Raw genomic sequence first — 23,478 nt, 5'->3', positions numbered from 1 at the left:
TCATTACATGCTCTCAGGTTAAACAGGTTGCCCTTACAAACTTGGGCATAACAAAGATGTGGAGGAGGAAGATGTCAGAGGCGAACTGAGGGCAGCTGATGCTCCTTGCCTGAAGTATTGAGACTGTCCCATTGTGACTTCAGTCTGATGCTCCTTGCCTGAAGTATTGAGACTGTCCCATTGTGACTTCAGTCTGATGCTCCTTGCCTGAAGTATTGAGACTGTCCCATTGTGACTTCAGTCTGATGCTCCTTGCCTGAAGTATTGAGACTGTCCCATTGTGACTTCAGTCTGATGCTCCTTGCCTGAAGTATTGAGACTGTCCCATTGTGACTTCAGTCTGATGCTCCTTGCCTGAAGTATTGAGACTGTCCCATTGTGACTTCAGTCTGATGCTCCTTGCCTGAAGTATTGAGACTGTCCCATTGTGACTTCAGTCTGATGCTCCTTGCCTGAAGTATTGAGACTGTCCCATTGTGACTTCAGTCTGATGCTCCTTGCCTGAAGCATTGAGACTGTCCCATTGTGACTTCAGCCTGATGCTCCTTGCCTGAAGCTTTGAGACTGTCCCATTGTGACTTCAGTCTGATGCTCCTTGCCTGAAGCATTGAGACTGTCCCATTGTGACTTCAGTCTGATGCTCCTTGCCTGAAGCATTGAGACTGTCCCATTGTGACTTCAGTCTGATGCTCCTTGCCTGAAGCTTTGAGACTGTCCCTTTGTGGTTTCCAAATCCTTCACCATTTTAGTCGCCCTCCTTTGGAGGTGCTCCAGTTTCTCAACATCCTTTTTGAATTGGGACACCCAAACTGGACACAATATTCCAGGTAAGGCCTGACCAGAGCAGAATAGAGTGTCACTATTACTTCCCTTGATCTAGACACCATACTTCTATTGATACAGCCTTAAATCGCATTGGCCTTTTTAGCTGCTGCATTGCACTGTTGACTCATGTTCAACTTGTGCCTACTTGATTCTTAGATCCCTTTCACACGTAGTTTCATTCATCCAGGTGTCCCCCATCCTATATCTGTGCATTTCATTTTTCCTCCCTTAATGCAGTACCTTACATTTCTCGGTGTTGAATTTCATTTTGTTAGGTTTGGACCAGCTTCTTAGTCTATTCAGGTCATTTTGAATTTTGATCCTGTCCTCTGGGGTATTAGCTACTCCTAATAATTTGGTGTCATCTGCAAATTTGATAAGCATGTCCCCAATTCTGTCCTCCAAGTCATTGATAAAGATGTTGAATAGCATATAAAACAAAAACATGAAACAAGTTAGACAAGGCAACTGTTACATGGATTTGTAACTGATTGACCGGCCGAACCCAAAGGGTGCTCAAGAATGACTCCTTTTCATCCTGGAGAGAAGTGACCAGTGGGGTTCTGTCCGGGGCCCAGTGCTTGTTTAATTTGGTTAACTGCTATTAGTGAATTGCCAAGAGTGGCCACCAGGTGGCGCTCCAGAATAGAAGTTGGTGAGAAGCCCAAAGAGGCTGCAGTGCCCTGAGTATCCACCAGAGGGCAGCGTTGTATTAGGAATGTTCTTTATTGATTAAAACATTAGTCTATGGGGACTAATGTGATTTTCCATTGGCTCCCCATTCCTGAGGGGGTGTGGCCTCCTTCCCATTACCTGGACTTTCCTCCACTCCCATTGGCTGCCTATTCCCCACGAAAGGTTTCAGCCTTATCCCAGCAACAATGGAGCGAACAACGCACCACCCTGGTTGCCCTGAAAGGGAAAGGAGCACCGGAAGGAAATGGGGGGGAATTGCAGCGCTGCATCATGGGAAATTTGCAACTGAGGGGTTTGCGGTGTTGCAACAGAGCAGAAGCGAAGCTGCATTCCACACCAGACCAATTCGGAGTGGAACCGGGGTGAGCTTGGAAGTGGTTTCTGTGCATTCGCTTGTTACGGATTTCACCAAAATGAGGGGTCACTTTGGAATCACTTCGGAAGCCCCACGGAAGGAGCCCCATAGAAAGGAATCGCGTGTGATAACACAAAACGTTATCGCCTGAATTCGCATCATTGGACCCGCAGTGGCTTCGGATCTGAGCTGCATAGAGCTGCAAAAACCTCCGTGTGATAAACACAGTCTTTGAGATTTCACAAGGCTCTGTGGTTTTGGGAACAAGACACTAATTACCATAATTGTTGTTGATATTAATAATAATAATAATCATCTCATTCTCCCTCATAAAGGGACACAACTGGAATTACAAGTTTAAGACAATAAACTCTCTTTCCCTGGAGTTTGCACCCATTGCTCCGTCTCCCGGTCTCCTCCGCTGGGAGGAGGGAGAGCGTGGAATTCTGGGAAAGGCTGGAGGTTGGCTTGGAGCCTGAATAGGGTTCTAGAAGGCTGGTGGCTTTGACCGTTGGCTGCTTAGGAAGAAGAAGAGCTCCTTCTGGGTTTCCTTGGCAGGGAAGGAAAGGTGGGGGCCTCGAGATGGCGATGGGGGACCCCCAAATTTGGGGCTTCTGTGAGAAGGATGGCTAAAGGGAAGAGCCCCCATTTTGGAGCCAAGGATGGGGTCTGGAGGGTCTTCTGTAGGGAGGCAGCCTTTGGGGGCTGGAAGCAAGGAAGCCCCCCTCCTCTTCCCCTCTTCTCCAGCTGCCAGGCCTCCTCTCCTCTCTTGGGAGTCTCTGTGGGGCCCTGAGATTTTGGAGAGGGATCCAAGAGAATCAAAGGGAGGCTGGGACCAAACAACCTCAGAATATGATCAAGATTGCAAGGTTCTTTCTGAGGAAGGAGAGGCAAACTAGGAGAGGCTGCAGCTGTTTGCCTTTGCCTGAGCCGCTGGGAAGGGCCCCTCTTCTCCTTTCTCCTTCACTGTCTTCATGGAGGGCAAACTCCTTTTGCCCTTTGGACTCAGTTTGCAGCAATGGCAGTGAGCTGAAGAGAAGGGGAGAAATGGCAGCAGCAGGAGGAAACTGTGGCCTTTGAAGAGCAGCTGAAAAGATGGGAGGGCAGAGGATGAACAAGGGGAGGGTCCCTGACAAACTGGGACAGATGGAGGGTATGCAGAAGGAGCTGGGCCTGGAAATGGAGGAGGAGAAGGGGGCTTGCAAAATGACCTCCATGGATGAGGAAGCTGCCCAAGTCCATGGCATACAATGGTCCAGTGAAATGATGTCCATGATATAGGAGCCAGTGTGGCCTAGTGGTTTGAGCATAGTGGAACTACAACTCTGGAGATCAGTGTTTGAATCCCATCTCCAACATAGAAACTCTCTGGGTGACTGGGCAAGCCACACTCTCTCAGCCTTAGGGGAAGGCAATGGGAAACATTAAATATAGACATTTAAATATTGCAATTGCTATGGTTGTTGTTATTGCTGTCTATCTATACATTATGATTTTATGTAGATTATTGGAAGAAAAAATTTAAAAATAGACCCATTAAAATCAATCAGACCCATGAGTCCCACCCAGCCCTCCTCCTATTAACATCTTTGGAGTGATGAAGGCTGGGGCCAACCCTAGGACTCCAATCCTAGCCCCATTTTCTGGAAATTAAGGGGATGTACAGGCCGCCCCTTTTAGCGCCAGATCAGGGCCACGACAAACACGCTACTTTTTGCAGCTCCTTTTTCCACTATGATAAAGCTACGCTGTGGCCCTGATGTGGCCTTTCCGTGGGGCAAAAAGGAGCTCCTTTCTGTGCCAGGGAAAAAGTGCCATATCTGCCAATGGTGTGGCTTTTCTCCACTCCTTTTCTGCATCATCAGGATGTAGCGCCAGAAGAACACCGTGATGTCACCTGTGATATGGTGCAATGTGCAGCATCACACATGCGGGAAGAGTCAGGGAGTGCGCTGTGCAGACTCCATCTTCGCCCTCATGCCAGCCAACGATGCTGGTCTCTACGCCCCGAAAGGCCCAGTGAACTGTCTTAGTCTTTCAGTATTCACAATATTCTCTCTCTGAGGGTTTGGAGGCAAGACTAATAATAGTAATAATAATAATATCAATAATTAATATCCTGCTTTCCAATGGATTTATTTTGAATTTTAGGGAAGGTTCAGGTTTGATTTGCCCTTAGTGCTGTTGAATTGTATTTTCTGTGGTCCATGAAAGATTGCATAAATGTGTGCACATAAAAACACTTTGTATTTTCTGCAGGTGTGGAAAGAACCAAGGTGCTTCCAAAGGAAGGGAGAGAAGAGAAACAACCCTCAATTCCTCCACTGTGGGAAAAACTGGAGGAAAGAAGACCTCCGGACAGGTTAGTGTACAGACCTCCTTTTTTGTGGTGGAGCCATTGGGAATTTGACTGACTAGGATGCAATGGGGGTGTTCTTTACAATCCTCTGTCTTTCAGCGAAGGGTGCTTTCTATTGCAGATCACCTTTTGAGATGTGGCAGTGTTCTTCACAGAGGAGGAATGGCCACTCTTGAGTCCAAAGCAGGAATTTCTGTACAAAGAGGTGATGATGGAAACCTATGAAAATGTGTCCTCTGTGGGTAAGGACACATCGCCCTTCCTATAGAATGGGGGCAAGTGCTCTAGAACACTACATTGCATGCAACACTGGTCCGAATTCAATTTTTATAGCAACATCCTGTGAAATCATGGAATTTGTAGTCTGTAGTTTCTAGAACTGCCCACATTACGCTGGATCTTAAATCCCTCCATTGGCTGCCCATTAGTGTCTGGGCAAGATACAAGGTGTTGGTTGTAACCTTTAAAGCCCTACATGGCCTGGGTCCAGACTACTTGCAGGAGTGCCTTCTTCCACACAATACTCCCTGCACTAGAAAAAGTCTCCTAAAGCCTAAGAAGACTAGATTGGCTACAAAAACCCAGAGGACCTTTTCTTCTGCCACTCCTAGGCTTTGGAATGACCTGCCAGAAGAGATCCATCACATCTCCACCTTAGAAGCCTTTAAAAAGGCTGTTAAGACAGATCTCTTTCAGCAGGCCTTTCCAGATTAGGGCTTTTCACTGTCACTGACCCTTTTATTGCTACCAATACCTTGGCTACCTTGCATAGATAGAGGTTCTCCCCTCAGCCTCTCCACCCTCATTTTAGCCCATTTTTCCTTTTTCTTATCTGTATTGTAATTTATCTTCCTTAGAGCCGATATAGACAGGCCAAAATAAAGCTGCTTCTGGTCACTTTGGAGGTATGCTATTTAAATGATGCATGTGTCCTAAGAGGCCAGAAGCCATGACAAAGCCACACTACAATCCTAAGGACTGGAGCGCAGCTTTGGTGCAGCTTCTGGCCTCTTAAAATGCATGTGTCATCTGAACAGTAATAATAATAATAATAAGAAGAACAAAAATAAGAACAAGTGTGATGTATGTTTGAATTGTAATTTTATTGATTGTATGGTGGAATTTGAAGATTATTTACAGTTTGACCTCAGTATCTGCTGAGGTTTGGTTTCAGGACCCCATGAAGTAACCAAAATCCGTGGATGTTAAGTCCTATTACAAACAATGGGGTTGTAGTATGATGTGCCTTACATAAAATGGCAAAATCAGGGTTGGCTTTTGGGGGATATATTGAGATGCAGAATCTGTGGATCCTGACAGCTGACTGTGAAATGTTAAAAAGCAGTTGAAATCATCCTATTAAGAGAAATGTAACCCATGTCATTGGACTCATGGAGAAGTGGTCAGATGGAACCAAGGAGAATGTGTTTCTTTGGTTGGTTTCCTTGGAAAGAATTGGGAATCTTGGCCAAGGTGGGAGTTGAGTCAGTTGAGGCTGAGAGAAGGAGGAGAGACCTCAGGAGAAGAGCATTTCTCTGGGTTAGTTTGCCTGTTTCCTATTTTATGTTAGTGTTTTGAGTACTGTCTTCCTTACAGTGGAACCTACTCCTGCTTTGTGAAGGCATCACAAGTTGGACTGGTTGATCTCACCTGAAAGCATCCTTCTGGAGGTCTTTAAGCAGAGGCTGGATGACCATCTGTCAGGGATGCTTTGATTTGGATTTCCTGCATCGTAGGGGGTTGGACTGGATGGCCCTAGTGGTCTCTTCCAACTCTACGATTCTATGATTCTATGATTCTTATTCATTCATTCCTATTGTACCTTCTTTTAACTGTATGGTTGTGTTATTTATTACATTTCATCCCATCTTTCTCCCATGGGTGGGTCTCAAGGTGGCTTAGAATACAAAATGTAGAATGAACAAAAGCATCTTTGGGTCTCCATTAGTCCAAAATGACTTGGAGACACACCAGCACCACCAGCAGCAGAACCACAACAAGGCAATGTCACACCTTCTTCCCCTCCTTTCTTTCAATGGTCAGATCCCTGATTTTGTCACATCCCTAATTTTGCTTTAGGACTAATCTGCCCAATTTTCTTCTTTCACTGGCCAAAGACAGTGAGGCCAAAGTTGGAGATAAAGGGAACCCACCACAGGGCCCTGTCTACGTTGCAGCTGGGAGTGAGCCCACAGCCATTGCGGAACAGGAGGAAGAAGAGGAGGAAGAGTATATAACCAGGAAACATTTGACATTGTACGTTTTCTGCCACTCTTATCATGCTGAAAACATGCAGAAAAGAGTATCCATTGAACTCTTCTCCTGCATCACATTTTAGATGAGCTGAGTTTCCTCTTTACTTAGCTGTCCAAAGCAATAGGCAAGTTAAAAAAATTCCTCCCACCTTCCCTCCAACCCTTCACTTTCACATGGCTCCTCTCTGTTTGTTCCCATCTTCAGTGCGAAGAGAAGATGCAGCCAGTCAGGAAGGCCATACAAGATCTGGACAACCCAGGCAAGGGGCGCTTGGTGGAAGAACTGGAGAATCTTATGCTCAGCTGTCTGTTGAGATAGGCGACCACATCGGCGAGTGCTTGAAAGCTTATTCCAACAAGCAGGAAACTATACTTTGGCGAAGGTAAGCCTCAGCTACTTTCCTGCCAGGCCTTTTACCATGGAATCCAATGACCCTGACGGAAAACCCAGGACAGGGCTATAGAAAGGGAGCTTGTTTGGCTCTCAGTGGCTCCCCTTGAGGTCCAATAGACACGGCAGATTGCAGTCTGGAACATAGTTGAATGCAGGAGCAATCATGGGTCTTGGCTTCCATGTCGACCTCTTCTCAGTTTTAATACCCTCTAAGATGCTGAGTTTGAGGGATATGGTTCAGCACTGTCAATAGTTGCCTTAAAATCTGAAACTGCGCATGTGCATATACTTCCAAAAGCCCCTTCTGATCATGTGCAGGGATCACCAGGGCCTTACTGCTGCTGCTGTTTATTCCACTGGCGGCCTTTGAGGGAAGGGAAGGAGCGCGCCGGGGGTTCAGCAGCCTCCCCTTCCTTCCTTCCTTCTTTTGAGGAGATTTTGAAGAGGCCGCAATGGAGCCCAGGAAAGGCAGGAAAGGAAGACTCTGCTTTGGAAATCGCTTCTCTGTGTATACTGTATGTATATAGATATATAGATATATATATAGATGTATGTGTGTTTGCCTCTGCTGTTCTTATGGCTGGGGATGTTGCTGAGGACTGAGGGGAGAAGAAAGGGTCAGTTTTGTGCAAATTCACAACTTCTGTGCATCAAAGAGTCCAATGTGTTGAAATAACAAAGACCTTTATTGAAAACACAGCCAGAAATTCAGTGTTTAAGCCAGAACTGCCCTCCCCAAGCCAAAGAATATACTGAAACTCCAAAACCTAAAACTCCACCTTCTACCAAACCTAGCCCCCACCTACAATTCCCACCATCTATCCCCCACTATTAACCAGCCCCACTTTGCCATCCTTCTCACACGCACAATCTCTCCCTGCCCCAGACATTCGAAGAAGCTAGCTCCCTTTCTGTTACTACCGGTCCCCAACTTTCTTCAGCCAACATCCCACAAATTCTGAATGCTATCATTGCTATTCTAGCTAGCTGCAATAAATCCCAGTCCCCCATCTAACTAACCTAAACCACGGCCCATAATCCCCAGCCAAATTTATAACCCAAAGCGATTATCTATACTAGTAGCAATGAAAACCTAAACTTAACAAAATATAACATAAACAGACATATGGACATAAAAACCGTACAAATAAAATCATGAGGGCCTTTTCTTAGCACTGCTGGATTGAAAAAAGATTTTTGTATTCCTTCTTTACAAAAATAAAGTTCGTTCACTGCTTGGATTTGTGTGGCTTCTCTCCTGTGTGGATTTTCTGGTGTGTCAGTAGGTTTGACTGCTGAGAAAAACAGTTCCCACAATGCTGGCATTTGTATGGCTTCTCTCCTGAGTGGATTCTCTGGTGTGTCAGTAGGTGAGACTGCTGAGAAAAACGGTTCCCACAATGCTGGCATTTGTATGGCTTCTCTCCTGAGTGGATTTTCTGGTGTGTCAGTAGGTGGGACTGCTGAGAAAAACAGTTCCCACAATGCTGGCATTTGTATGGCTTCTCTCCTGAGTGGATTCTCTGGTGTGTCAGTAGGTTTGACTGCCGAGAAAAACAGTTCCCACAATGGTGGCATTTGTATGGCTTCTCTCCTGAGTGGATTCTCTGGTGTGTCAGTAGGTTTGACTGCCGAGAAAAACAGTTCCCACAATGCTGGCATTTGTATGGCTTCTCTCCTGAGTGGATTCTCTGGTGTGTCAGTAGGTGAGACTGCTGAGAAAAACAGTTCCCACAATGCTGGCATTTGTAAGGCTTCTCTCCTGAGTGGATTCTCTGGTGTGTCAGTAGGTGAGACTGCTGAGAAAAACAGTTCCCACAATGCTGGCATTTGTAAGGCTTCTCTCCTGAGTGGATTCTCTGGTGTGTCAGTAGGGTTGACTGCCGAGAAAAACAGTTCCCACAGTGCTGGCATTTGTAAAGCTTCTCTCCTGAGTGGATTCTCTGGTGTGTCAGTAGGGTTGACTGCCAAGAAAAACAGTTCCCACAATGCTGGCATTTGTATGGCTTCTCTCCTGAGTGGATTCTCTGGTGTGTCAGTAGGGTTGACTGCTGAGAAAAACAGTTCCCACAATGCTGGCATTTGTAAGGCTTCTCTCCTGAGTGGATTCTCTGGTGTGTCAGTAGGGTTGACTGCCGAGAAAAACAGTTCCCACAATGCTGGCATTTGTATGGCTTCTCTCCAGTGTGGACTCTTTGATGCATGACAAGGATAGACTTGTACGTAAAATGTTTCCCACAATTCTGGCAGTTGTATGGCTTCTCTGATGTGTGGACTCTCTCATGACTGACAAGTTCTTCTGTAAAGAAGAATAATGACAGATAATACTGAAATTCAGAGTTAAGAGAGGAAAGTGTTAGCCCAAGATTTAGCCCTACATTCACGCCTCCCTATTTGAGATTAAATTAATAGAGTTGGAGTGGGTGACCTGAGCATGATTCTGGTGCAGGTGCCCCAAATCCATGAAATGATTATATCCTTACTCAGAGGAGCTGGCAAAGAGGAGATTGTGGGGAACTACCTTGAGGTAATCAGTAGAAGCAGATAGTCATACAGACGGTTGAATAAATATTCATTTAAACATGTGTAAAAATATCTTGATTGAAAAGTGGCATCATATCCTGTGAGATGGCCAGAGAGTGCTGAGTCAGAGCACATGGCATGATGCAAGCTAACTGCAGAGGACGCTTCATAGTGTGGCATCAGGAAATGAATCACAACCAGTACAGCATACAGGTCACATGTGGATTGCTGTGGATAGGATTGAATTGTAGTTGTTTATACAAGAGACAGTGAACATGATGGAAGTCAGAGAGGAGAGCTTGCAAATATTTTTTATTTTGCAACTCAAGATAAAAAACCTCCAAAGATTCAGATGAAATCAACTGTGTCTGTGACTTATTTTTAAGTGTGAAAAGTGGTCAGTGCATTACCAACACCTGTATCTGGAAATTTCTTTCCATATTCTGCTATGTTATTGATGAGCTGCATCTGGGTGCATCGTGCTCACATTGCGTTGTACATTAGCTTGTGAACGGGACTGGAATTCAGAGCCAAGAAGGACCTGAGAACCGGGGTGCTAATCCCTTATGTCTTAGGTATTTGTACCAAGCACCCATTTTATTCCATTTGATTTTGGACCATATTTTCCCCAACCAGGAAACTTTCTGAAACGATTTAAACCTTATAGAAACTCAAGTTCTGTCCACTAGCAACAATAGCAGTATAAATATACCAACTGGCTGTTCTTTAGCGTCAGTCCAGTTGCAGACAGACACTCTGTTGGTTTACATTGCTAAACACCTCAGTACACTTGCCAGCTACACTTGCCATGGGAGTTACTGATTTCTCTCACCATTCTGGACTGTCAGCACTTGGAATCAAGTTCTGTCTAGGTTATGTATTATCATTAGCAAAGCCTAACATCTCCAGTCCCACCTTTGTTACCTAGTTCTTGTTTTTGTGCGTGAACACCTATATGTGTGTGCCTGAGTGTAGAGTGCACCTGCGTCATACGCGGGCATGCCTTACACGGATTTCAGCATACACTAAAAGTCACACTGGGAAAAGGGCCGGCATGCCTCATAAGGGTTAATGGTGCTTCATTCATTTAAATAGGGCTTGGGAATATACGGAATTCGTCTAATGCCGGGGGGGGGGGGGGGGTCCGGAACTACTGAGGTCCCTGTTGCCCCAATCTCTCCTTTGAACTAAGTATGAAATTCCCCTAAAAGCATAGCACTTGGGGGTGTCCTCCCCAGACTCCAGCAATCAGGTAATAAAGGTCCTCTGGAATCAACCATGGAACTAAGCAAGCTCAGATTGGAAAAGAAACATTAGAGAAAAAGGGATTTTTGTGTCACCCTTTCATCTTTCATGGGCCAATAGTTTGATGCGGCAGCTACAAAGGCCCATGTGATTCTAGGCTGCATCAATGCAAGAATAGTTTCTAGATCAAGAGAAGTAATAGTGCCACTCTATTCTGCTTTGGTCAGCCCTCACTTGGAATAATCCTGTGTCCAGTTCTGGGCCCCATAATTCAAAAAGGATGTTGACAAATTGGAGCATGCCCAAAGAAGAGCAACCAAAGTGGTGTAGAGTAAGGGAACTATCAAGTTCTGTGAGGAACACTTTTAAGAGCTGGTTATGTTTAGCTTGGGGAAAAGAAGATAAAGAGTGGATATTATATCCAAGTTTAAATATTTGAAAGGTTGTCATGTTGCGCAAGGAGCAAGCTTGCTTTTTGTTGCTACAGAGAAAAGGCGACACCACAATAGATGCAAGACACAGGGAAAGAGGTTCCACCTAAACATTAGGAGGAACTTTGTGACAGTAAGAGCTCTTTGACAGTGGAATATACTCCTTTAGAGTCTGGTGGAGTTCTCTCATTTGGATGTCTTTAAAGAGAGGCTGGATGGCCATCTCTTGGGGGTGATTTGAATGTGTATTCCTACATGGCAGAAGGGGGTTGAACTGGATGGCCCTTGTGGTCTATTCCAACTCTATGATTCTATTATTCTAGTGGAACCATAGAAACATAATAATATAGGATAAAAGGACCCTCAGTCTTTATAGAAAGAGCAATGGATTCAGGTTCCTTACCTACAGAAGCCACATTCTCATAATTGTCCATCATTACATAACTGTACAAATGTTTCTGTTTCTTTGTCAACAGATTCCATTCATCCTCGGAGAAATATACTGCCACATCTGCAAAGGTCACCTGAAATAGAAAATAGCCCTCATCCAGAGAGTGACTAAACAAAAGGGGAGGAAAGCACATGGTGCATCCGAAATATTAGTATTTCATCACTTCAGAAATCAGTCCAGGAGATAAACTTTAAATTTTGGCTGGGATATTGAGGATGGATTAGGATACTCACTATCCCAGCACATATAGTACATTTAGCCACCAAAGAATTGTGGTGCATTTAGATATTTCTTGCCAAATTTCAGAGGCAAACGTCATTTTAAATAAGGGCTACTGGGCCCACCCACAATTTAGATCCAGAGACATTCTCCCATATCCCCCAACATTTCGCAGATTGGAAAAGCAAGACATATATGGACAAGTAATCCAGAAGGGGGTGAAGATGGCCAAAGTTGTTTATGAGGAAGATCACACAAGCTAGGAAGGGCACATCAGTTTGCTTTTGCTTCAGCCTCTTGGAAAGGGCATATCCTGCCTCCTTCTTTCCTCTCCTCTCCGCACTTTTGAGTTGATGGGCTGCAAACTGAATGGCACTCAGGAACTGAAGTGAGCTGAGAAGGGGGAAAGTGGGATGGGGTATTTTTAAAAGTCCCTGAAAAAGTGGGGTGAGAGAGGCTTAACCAGGACTGTCTCTGCTAAATTGGGAGAGTATGTTCTCCGCTTGCTTTCATGAACTGGCCCAGCAGTGACACAGATGAAACTAATAGTCAAGAACCTAGACTCACCAAAGAGTTCTTGTACCTCTGCATCCTCTTTCTCTTGGAGCCCAACTCCCTCCGCTTGGCCTCTGTGTCAGCCATCAGGTGGGCAGGGGTCCTGGTGGTCTTGCACTTGGGTCACTTCCAGAAAGAGAGGCCCAAAGCCGTGTACGAAGAGGCTGAGATGAAGTTCCTGACAAAAGGGACCAGGGTTAGGGTGGGCTTGGTAAGAAACCCGGCAGCGCTCAAAGACACAGAGAACGGCATCCTACTGATGACATACGCAGGTTATATATGCCTCCTTTGGGCCGATGCAGAGGTGGGTATCCCCTTTCTCCCTGTGCCCCAAACAAAGCCCCCTGGACCTAGCATAGATTCACTGCAGTTCCCTTACACAACAGCTATTCCATGCCTTGTGAGAGTGGTGGGGAATCAGGGGATGGGGAATTGGAAAGGGCCTTGTCTATGTCCCTGTAGCTAGATGTGAAATGAGTGCATCATCTCCACAAGTACCCAGTGGTCCTCAGAGGAAGATGTCTTCATTTTGCTTCTGGCTACAGAAACACGGCTGGATGCTTCTCTAATACCTCGCACCCGACACTCTCAGCAGGCATGGAATGGCCATGCGGGATGGCATCCACAATTCTATGGTAGGACCTGGGTCAGTGAATGGCCAGTTGTAGCCTCATTCCACCCAGAACAACACTGGAGCGTGGAGGGTTTTGCTGAGTCAGGCTGTGTGATCTAGTGGGCCCCTCATTCTCCCAAACCAGTTGCCCTCCATCCCCCAGAGAGGCCCCTGGTCAGGTAGGGCAGGAAAGGAGCTCTCTCTTCTCTTCTTGCTCCCCTTGCATTGTATCATGCCCTCCTCCCAGGGTTGGGGGGCATCAGAGGATTGAGCTGATGGGAAGAGAGCACCTGATTTACACATACAGGACTAAATCCTAACCTGGAACCTATACTATGCTTTGTCCTGATCAGAGGAGAATCGCTGAATCAGTTGGCATTACCTATAGTTTGACTCGCCAGTCACTTATGGGTTCAGTGGGTCTAATCTCTAGGGTTAACCAACAGGATTCATGCCACCTCAGTTTTTTTAAATGAAGAAATGCTGTTTCAAAGTCATGGATGAGAATTAGACTACTCTTTCATGTAGAGGAGGAGGAGGAGGACCTGTTTTATGTCCCACGAAGAGAAGATCTAGCTCTTGGACTGGATAAGATACGCACTACTTTACGGATCTGATCCACAGCCTCCCCTCATCATGCCCCCATCCCCATTTTGACACTGGTGAAAATAATCATTTCATTATTACAAATGAGTGTGTTCATCTAAGTTTAACTGCTGTGTTTGTGTCTCTCAGTCATAGATAGGGCATGAGGTGTGCAGCTCCTCTCTCTGCTTGCTGAGGCCATCCAGAAATCCTTATATGTATATTTGTGTGCAGTGTTTCTGAACAGACCCATTGTCAAAATCACATTCATTTTCACTTCTTTTTGTATATTTTTAAAAGGTATGCACACCACTTGATACAATAAAATTCTATAAATGTATAGGTTTAAGATTAAAGACTGCATCCTGGATTATGCTTATTTTTGGGAAGAGAGGACATATGTAAATTCATTTTATAAACTCAGTAAAACAAATACCTCACAAAGCTCTAGTAAACAACACATACACACATATTCCCAACACAAAGGACCATGTGTCTGGGGTCTGGAAATCTCACCTCCACCTTCTGGGAAGACAGTGCTGCCAGAGACTGCATTTGGGACTTTATGCCTGCAAAGCATGGGCCCAGTCTCTCAGCTGCAACCTTTCCATACAATCCTGGACTGAAACATTTAAACAAAGGTCCTCTTTCAGCTCCAGGAATAAAGGCCCACCTTCAGTACAAAGACCCTGATTCCTGCAGCCCCAGAAAGGGCTCTTCTGCAGTCCTTTATGGCCGGAGCTTCCCTGGGTCAGAGGCCGTCTCCTCAGCCGTAGAGAAGGGTTGCTCTGAGTGCGAAGGAGGAGGAGGTCCACAGGGCTGAGGGAGGGAAGGCAATGGGGAAAGGTCAGTGCCAATGGCCATGGAGGGCAGAAGGTGACCATGCCTAGGAAACTCCTCTGAGTCCCAGCCATTCTAGGAATGAGTGGCAGGAGTGAGTCCAGGGGGCTGAGGGGGTCTCCTTTCCCAAAGGGGGAGGCAAGGACCAGTGGACCCTCCCCAGCTAGGGCCCAAAGGGAGGGTCTCTTTCCCAACTCTCTCTTCCAGTCCCCAAAGCCCAGGTTCCCCACTGGCCCTGAGTCCCTGCCTCCCCTTCCTCTGACCCCCACTGGCCCCTTCCTTCCTTCCTTCCTTCTTCTCCCCAAAATGGAGGGCCAGAGGCACAAAGGGACACACTTCCTTCCTTTTGGCCCAAGGAGCCTGGCCTCCTTGACTCTGGAGACTCAGGAGAGAAAGAGATGCCTCTGTTCAACTGACACCTCACAGAAAGTTCTGGAACAAGCAGCACAAAATGGTTGCCAGAATACAAAATAGCCAGGGATGGAGGGAGGGACTGGGATTCTAGCCAATCAGGGCCAGGGATGGTGGGAGGGACTGGGATTCTAGCCAATCAGGGCCAGGTATGGTGGGAGGGACTGGGATTCCAGCCAATCAGGGCCAGGGATGGTGGGAGGGACTGGGATTCTAGCCAATCAGGGCCAGGGATGGTGGGAGGGATGGGGATTCCAGCCAATCAGGGCCAGGGATGGTGGGAGGGACTGGGATTCTAGCCAATCAGGGCCAGGGATGGTGGGAGGGACTGGGATTCCAGCCAATCAGGGCCAGGGATGGTGGGAGGGACTGGGATTCCAGCCAATCAGGGCCAGGGATGGTGGGAGGGACTGGGATTCCAGCCAATCAGGGCCAGGGATGGTGGGAGGGACTGGGATTCTAGCCAATCAGGGCCAGGGATGGTGGGAGGGATGGGGATTCCAGCCAATCAGGGCCAGGGATGGTGGGAGGGATGGGGATTCCAGCCAATCAGGGCCAGGGATGGTGGGAGGGAGGGCATTCCAGCCAATCAGGGCCAGGGATGGTGGGAGGGACAGGGATTCCAGCCAATCAGGGCCAGGGATGGTGGGTGGGACTGGGATCCCAGCCAATCAGGGCCAGGGATGGTGGGAGGGAGGGGATTCCAGCCAATGGCAGTCCTCAGAGTGTCCTCAGGAGGCAATCATGTGTAAAATACACATCATAAAGCCATCATAAAGAGGGACGTAGCCAGGATTTTGGGAAGGTGGGGTCCAGACTAAGTGCCTCCATTTTGAGAGACACAGAAAGAGGGCCAGCATTTACCTGAGGAAAGGGAGAGAGGAGGGGAGGGTGCTCCATTCCAGCCCCATTGCCAAGGGCCCTCAGGGTCATTCAGGGGAAGGAGAGGCAGTACATCTGTCATTGCAGGGAAGGGACAAAAAGCAAGCTGGGGCTGCAGGGAAGTCTTTGAGTCAGTGGAGAAGTTTGCCCTTGGAGTGAAGGGAAGGAGGACAAGAGAAAAGAGGGGGGAAATCCCATTTCAAACCGGATTCGGGGGGGGGGGGGATACGGAGTGGAGACTGCCATGGTCGCCTTAGTCGATGATCTCCTTCTGGGCATCGACAGGGGAAGTGTGGCCCTGCTGGTGCTCTTGGACCTCTCAGCGGCCTTCGATACCATTGACCATGGTATCCTTCTGGAACGCCTGGGAGAGTTAGGTATCGGAGGCACTGTTCCGGTCCTACAGTGGTTCTGCTCCTACTTCTCAGGCAGAGTCCAGATGGTGGCGCTGGGAGAGTTGATCTTCTAAAAGAGAGGTAAAATTTGGTGCCCCCAGGGTGCAATATTGTCTCCTATGCTGTTTAACATTTACATGAAGCCACTGGGAAAAATCATCCGGAGACACGGGGCAGGATGTTATCAGTACGCTGATGACACCCAAATATATTTCTCTATGTCTCAGACTGATGCAGTGACTAAGGATGGCATCTCTCCTCTGAATGCATGTCTTGGGGCGGTAATGGACTGGATGAGGGAAAACCGACTCAAGCTGAATCCAGGTAAGACGGAGGTACTTGTTATAGGAAACCCAAGCCCAGGTATGGAATTATGTCAGCCAGTTCTGGATGGGGTCACACTTCCCCTGAAAGACTCTGTCCGCAGCTTAGGGGTGCTCCTTCACTCGTTACTTCACCTGACAGCTCAGGTCAGGAGCACTTGTTATCAGCTTCGGCTGATACGCCAGCTGCGCCCCTTCCTGGAGCAGGGAGACCTTGAAACAGTTGTACATGCGCTGGTCACCTCTCAGTTGGACTTCTGTAATGCGCTCTACATGGGGCTACCCTTGTGCCAAGTTCAGAAACTTCAGCTTGTACAAAATAGGGCAGCCAGGTTAATTACAGGTTCTCGTCGTACCGATCACATAACACCGGTTTTGAAATCCCTTCACTGGCTGCCAATTAGTTTCCGGGCAAGGTACAAGGTGTTGGTGTTTACCTTCAAAGCCCTACATGGCTTGAGTCCAGAATACTTAAGGGAACGCCTTCTTCCGTACTGTCCGTCCCGCACTCTAAGGTCCTGGGGGAAGAATCTACTTCAGCCAATAAAATCTAGGCTAACCTCAGTCACCCAGAGGGCCTTTTCCATCGCAGCTCCGAAGCTATGGAATGACCTGCCAAAGGAGATCCACGACATTTCTACTCTTACAGCCTTTAAGAAGGCTCTTAAGACGCATCTCTTCAGGCAAGCCTTCCCTGAATAGTTCCCTACCTAGTTCTCTCCCCATTTACTGTGACTTATGTCGCTTTGTCCACCAATTCTTCTCTTATATTAATGAGAAGAATTAAATTAAAATTAATGAAATTATATTATTGCCTCAAGAAGAAGAGCCCTCCCTCCATTTCAAGTGTCATCATCAGACCTGGGAGGGAGTGAAAAAGACAGGCCCAATTTCCATCAGGCCTAACTGTGAATTACTGTAACTAACGTCGCTCTCTTTTATTTTATTTTATTGTATTTATTTTTTGTATTTTATTTTATTGTATTCTTTATATTTTTATTCTTGTAACCCACCCAGATTCCTTGTGATTGGGCGGGCTATAAATAATAATAATAATAATTATTATTATTATTATTATTATGTTGTTGTTGTTGTTGTTGTTGTTGTTGTTGTTTAGAAACGGAAGATGGGAGACCGGTCTGTAATTGTTCATGTCCTAGGGATCATAACACCATTTCTTTTAAGCAAGATGGAAGAGATGCATTTATGATACATCTCAGGTGAGTCCTAAGTGCATCTCCTCCTTGGATGACCAGACATGAAGGACACAGGTCAAGAGGGCAAGTTGTCTTCTTCTCATTTCCCAGGAGCTTGACTACATCCTTAGTACTCACAGATTCAAATTGATCCAGTATGATCTCATTGACAGAGTCACTGGACACCTGACCTATGGCCTCTGCAATAATGCAATAATGCAATAATGCTGGCATCCAAGTCAGCTCTTATCATTTAAAGCAAGGGTCCTCAAACTCCGGCCCTCCAGATGTTTTGGACTTCAGCTTCCAGAATCTCAGATCATTGGCCAAGCTGTCAGGGAGGGCATTATGAGGTAGGAAGCAAATTTGTGGATGGTGATTGGCTGAGGGCCAAAGAGGAAAGGGGAGCCTTTGTGGGGCTCTGGAAGTCTATTCAGATTGGCTGTAGAGTACTGAGGTAGGAAGGAAATTTGCATGTGGATGATGATTGGCTGAGGGCCAAAGAGGAAAGGGGAGCCTTTGTGGGGCTCTGGAAGTCTATTCAGATTGGCTGTAGACTACTGAGGTAGGAAGGAAATTTGCATATGGATGTTGATTGGCTGAGTCTTCTGGGAGATGAAGTCCAAAACACCTGGAGGGCTGGAGTTTGAGGACCCCTGATTTAAAGCATCACAGTGAGCTGTGATAGCTCTTACAATGGGTCCTGGGAGGTGAGTACATCAGTCTGGTCCACGATACCCCCACCTCACTTCAATAGTCCCATTATGCTTTTCTTCCCTTGGCACCTTCCTTCCTTCCTTCCTTCCTTCCTTCCTTCCTTCCTTCCACCTCCAGCCAGGTAGAGAGTTGAGCCAAGCCAGAAGCAACCCTTTCTCTCCTCCAATTCCTCAGAGGCCAAGGAAGCCAGCAGAGGCAAGGCAGCAGTGAGAGGGGCATGGCCAGGACTGTAGATCTTCCCCGAGGCCAGAGGATGCCAGCCAGGAGACAGCCTTCTCCCTTAACATCCCTGGCTCCCAGTGGCAGGGACGCAGTGGTGAATGGTGGGACAGATGATGCCAACTGGCTGGTACCTTTTTCCTTGTGTACTTTTATTTCATATGTTCTTAGACAGACACTTGGAGGGAGATGGCCATGGGCAAGGAGAATATCATTCAGATGACGAATTGGCGGGGGGGGGGGGGGAGATTGACTGTGGAGTGGCTATACAAGATGTGCATGGTGCGCTAACAGGGTGAAATGTCGTTACAGCGGAAGGAGAGATTGATGTTTGATATCTATCTCCCCTTCCATTCACCCTGCTATCCCAAAAGAGCTGGAGAGCATACCAAACCAGCCACAGAATCTTTCCCTGCTCTTGTGTAATGCCAGGTCAGTCAAAAATACAAAGCAGATAGTCCAGAATCTCCTACTGGACAAAGAGGCTGACCTGGCTTGTTTCACGGAGACCTGGCTGGGTGATGATAGCTCAGCCACCTGAGCTCAGACTTTACCAGCTGGGTTCGCCATCAGTGAGCAGATAAGGGAACGTTGCTTTGGTCCATGAAAACAATCTTGCTTTGGCCAGGATACCTATCCATAAGATGGACCACATTGAATGTATTTACCTCAGCTTAAGGACTAGGGAAAGTCTGTGGGTTCTGTTGGTTTAATGCCACCCTGTTGCTTAACAGACTCCCTAGCGGAGCTGACACAACTGGTCTCAGAGCTGCTGCTGGAGTCGCCTAGGCTTTTAGTCCTGGGCGACCTCAACATCCCCCTCGAGGCCGGTTTAAGGAACGTATCTGGTGCAGCTCGGGAGTCCATGGTCAGCATGACAAACATGGGCCTTTCCCAGATAGTCTCTGAGCCCACTCACTGTGCAGGTCATACTCTCGATATGGTCTTCTGTGCGGAACAGGCACATCCGTGGGTGGAGGTAGTCAATATCTCCGCATTGTCATGGACCGTGGATCATTTCCTGGTCAAGGTTGGGCTGAAGGCCACTATTCCCCCCGTCGGGGTTGGAGGACCTATTAAAATGGTCCGCCCTCGAAGGTTGATGAAACCCACTAGGTTCCTAGAGGCCTTAGAGGGTTTGATGGCTGGTAATGCCTGCGATTCTGTTGAAGCTCTGGTCAATACTTGGAACAATGTTCTTACCAGAGCTATAGACACTATTGCTCCCAAGCGCCCTTTTTCAACCCACTTCAAATTGCAGTTCATGGTATACTAAAGATCTCAAATTAATGAAGGGGGCTGGACAACGGCTAGAGCGCTTCTGGCAGAAATATGGACTGATACCTGATAAGGGTTTTTCTTAAATCCTATGTAGTAGCAATAGATGCAGCTAAGAAGTCCTTCTACTCTGCATGTACTGCATTTGCAAAGTCTCGTCCTGCAGAGCTATTCAGGATGGTAAGGGACTTGGCTCAAATGTCCTCCACCCTCAAGTCTTTGTGAGAACCTACAAAAGTCTGCTCTGATGCTTTTAATAATAACTTCGCAGACAAAATCTCTCAGATAAGAATCAATTTGGACTCTGGCTTTACGACAGACGCGACAGGAGAAGTATCCAGACCCTCCGCTTATACAGTTCTTCTGGATGCGCCGGGGGTTCAGGAGCCTACCCTTCCTTTCCTCATTTCTTCCTTTGAGGAAACCAAAATGGAGCCCAAGGTGCAGAGCTGGAAAGTCAGGAAAGGAAGGATCTAGTTTGGAAATATAGCTGTCCCTGTATATTTGTGTTTGTGTGTGTGTGTTTGCCTCTGCTGTTCTTATGGCTGGGAATGGAGCTGAGGACTGAGGACAGAAGAAAGGGTCAGTTTTGAGCAAATGCAGAACTTCTGTGCATCAAAGAGTCCAATGTGTTGAAATAGCAAAGAACTTTATTGAGAACACACAGAAATTCAGTGTTTAATACAGAACTGCCCACTCCAATACAAACAATACATTAAAACCCCAAAACCTAAAACATCACCCTCTTCCAAACCTACCCCCACCTCCAATTCCCACAGTCTATGCTCTGCAGGTAACAAGGACCCTTTGCCATTCCCACAAACTAACCCTTTCTGTTAATACTGGCCTCCAACCTTCTTAGGCCAAAATCCCACAAATTGCAAAAGCTATCATTCCCATAACTAATAAAGCCAGATGTAACAAATCCCAACCCCCCATCTACTTAACCTATACCATGACCCACAATTCCCAGCCAAATATACAACCCAAAGTAATTTTCTATACGATTAGCAATGAAAACCTAATCTTAACAAAGTATAACTTTAAAACATAAACAGACATATGGACAGACAAACCTTACAAACAATATCACAAGGGCCTTTTTTGGACTGTTGGATTGAAAATATATTTTTTATATTTGTTATTGACAAATATAATGTTAGTTCACTACTGAGATTTTTGTGGCTTCTCTCCTGTGTGGACTCTCCGATGTTTCACTAGGTATGACTTAGAAGAAAAACATTTCCCACAATGCTGGCATTTGTATGGCTTCTCTCCTGTGTGGACTCTCTGATGTGTCACTAGGTCTGACTTCTGAGAAAAACATTTACCACAATGCTGGCATTTGTATGGCTTCTCTCCTGTGTGGACTCTCTGATGTTTCACTAGGTCAGACTTCCAGGAAAAACATTTCCCACAGTGCTGGCATTTGTATGGCTTCTCTCTGGTGTGGACTCTTCGATGCATGACAAGGATTGACTTGTAAGCAAAATATTTCCCACAATGCTGGCATTTATGTGACTTCTTTCCTGTGTGGACTCTCTCATGACTCAAATGTTTTTCTGTAAAGAAGGACAATGACAGATGAGACTCAAAATCAGACTTAAGGGAGGAGGGTGTTGCCACATGATTTAGCCCTCATTAACCTCTCCTTATTTGCGATTAAATTAATAAAGTTGCTGTGAGTAACTTAAGTATGGCCCTGCTGCTTATGTCCCTAAACCCATTGAATAGTTGTATCCTTACTCATAGGAGCTAGCAAAAAATGGGGCTGCCTTGAGGGAATCAGTGGAAGCAGATAGTCAAAGGACTGTTGAAAAAATATTCCATTAACCATGTGCAAAAATACTTTGATTGACAGGTGGCATCATATCCTGTGAGACTGCCATAGAGTCCTGAGTCAGAGCCCAAGGCATGATGGAAGCTAACTGCACAGGTCCCTTCATGCTGTTTGGCACCAGGAGATGACTCACAACCAATACAATATACAGCTCACATGCGGATTGGTGTGGATTGGATTGGAGTTGTGTGTATAAGGGATGGTGAAGTTGATGGAAGTCGGAGAGGATTATTTTGTATTATTTTGCAACTCAAAATAGAGAACCTCCAAGGACCTGAATGAAATCTACTGTGTCTGTGACTTATCTTTAAGTGTGGAAAGTGGTCAGTGTATTGCCAATACCTATATCTATTTATTTGCTTCCATACTCTCCTATGCTATTTTTGAGTTACATCTGGGAGTGTCACCCTCAGATTGCAGTGTACATTGGCTTGTGAACATGGTCAAAATTCAGAGCCAACAAGGACCTTAGAGGCGGTGTGCTAATCCCTTTTGTCTGAGGTATTTGCATCAAAGACCCAATGCATTCAATTCGGTTTCACGCCATGCTTTCCCCACACATGAAATATGCTAAAGTGATATAAACCTTTCTGAACCCTCAGTTTCTGCCCCCAAGCAACAATTTCAATATAAATATCAGCCCCAACTTGCTGTTCTTTGGTGTCAGTCTAGTTACAGACAGACACTCTTTTTTTTTTCATGGCTAAGCACCTAAATGCACTCACCAACCCCAATTGTCAAAGGAACTACTGACCTCTTCCCAACCAAATCCTCAGCAATTGGAATAAAGGTCTGGATAGATGACGTGTCACCATTAACAAAGCCTTACATCTATTCACCACTCTCACCTTTGTTACCTAGTTCTTGCATGTGTGTGTGAACACTTATATATTTCAAATGGCTCTGAAGATCTGTTTGATTCAGAACTTGCTATAGCTGAGCTGAATCTAGAGGTCACTATTGCCCCAGTAAACCTAATTCATTCTATTGAGCTAAGTACCAAATTCCCCTAAAAGCATAGCACTTGTGGGTGTCCACCCAGACTCCAGCATTTTGGGTAACAAAGGATGTCTTGAATCAACCATGGAGCTAAGCAAAAGAAACATTAGAGAAAAAGGAGTTTTTGTGTCCCCTTTCCTCCCTTCATAGATGTTACACATAACTGCTAAATGGAACCCCTAAATATGTCTGAAAAGAAGGATTTGAGCTGGTTCTCACCAGTTCACTCAATCCAGTTCTTAAAATCTGTCAGTTTGGTGGCTGCCTCCCAATCCCCAAGGCCTCTCTCCTGGCCCTTCCCAGAAGTCCCTTCCTCTCCGCACAGAACTAGGCGATCCTGGCTTTGCTCCTGCCTTCCCCTCCTGGCTCCCAGAGGCCTGATCCCCTTCACTTTCTCCCTCTGCTCTCCAACCTTGCCTCTTGCCCATCTGCACTGCTTTACCATTTCACCTTCCGCATCTCTTCCCTGGCTTTATGTTTTTCACATTGCCACCATCTCTCTATCACAGACACACACCCACAGAGTGTGATGCACAAAAGGGACACTTTGAGGTCATTTCTTGGCAAGACAATTAATATACGACTAATGCATTAGGAAAGGCAGAAAAAGGGGTCCGGGACCTCGTTTCTGATATTAGTGAGGGTCAAGTGCAAGGGAGAATCCTTAAAACAACCTTAAGACATCTCTAAGACAGGGATGGACTGCTGTAGGGAAGTGGGGTGGTCACATTGTACCCCAGCGGATCTCAGGGGCTACCCCACATTGTATCGCCTAAAAATATGGCCTAATGTTTTGCCCCTCAATATCCCACAGCATCCCTTTGGGGAAGTGGAGGCCATTTTGCCACTGTTGGGCCCTCTCTGAGCCATTG

At 46.3% G+C, this 23,478-nt stretch overlaps 2 protein-coding genes across 2 annotated transcripts in view; both read right to left on the bottom strand.

Annotated features, from left to right (window-relative positions):
- Positions 1–6,884: 6,884 nt before the first annotated feature.
- LOC149301530 (uncharacterized) lies at positions 6,885–19,420 on the bottom strand. The gene is made up of 3 exons (XM_089484307.1): positions 19,409–19,420; positions 8,200–9,100; positions 6,885–6,925 (listed from the first exon to the last, which is right to left on the bottom strand). The coding sequence occupies exons 1-3, from the start codon at positions 19,418–19,420 to the stop codon at positions 6,885–6,887; spliced, it is 954 nt and encodes a 317-aa protein (XP_089340433.1).
- A 1,446-nt stretch (positions 19,421–20,866) lies between these two features.
- LOC149301529 (uncharacterized) overlaps positions 20,867–23,478 on the bottom strand; it is a 72,359-nt gene continuing 69,747 nt past the window's right edge. The window contains exon 3 of the mRNA XM_089484032.1: positions 20,867–21,246. Coding sequence (XP_089340158.1) covers positions 20,935–21,246 — 312 coding nt within the window. The 3' untranslated portion in view covers positions 20,867–20,934. The remainder of the gene's footprint in view (positions 21,247–23,478) is intronic.

This window comes from Sceloporus occidentalis, unplaced genomic scaffold (genome assembly GCF_023333645.1).
Source record: "Sceloporus occidentalis isolate IW3139 unplaced genomic scaffold, rSceOcc1.0.p SCAF_21, whole genome shotgun sequence".
Classification (NCBI taxonomy): domain Eukaryota; kingdom Metazoa; phylum Chordata; class Lepidosauria; order Squamata; family Phrynosomatidae; genus Sceloporus; species Sceloporus occidentalis.
The sequence above is the reverse complement of the archived record's forward strand: the minus strand, read 5'-3'. Positions and strand labels throughout refer to the sequence as shown.

Coding starts and splice junctions, on each gene's coding strand:
- LOC149301530 (XM_089484307.1), bottom strand. Junction 6,926..8,199: donor GCCATACAAATGCCAGCATT/GTGGGAACTGTT, acceptor GTTTTCCGTCAG/GGTCATTGGATTCCATGGTA.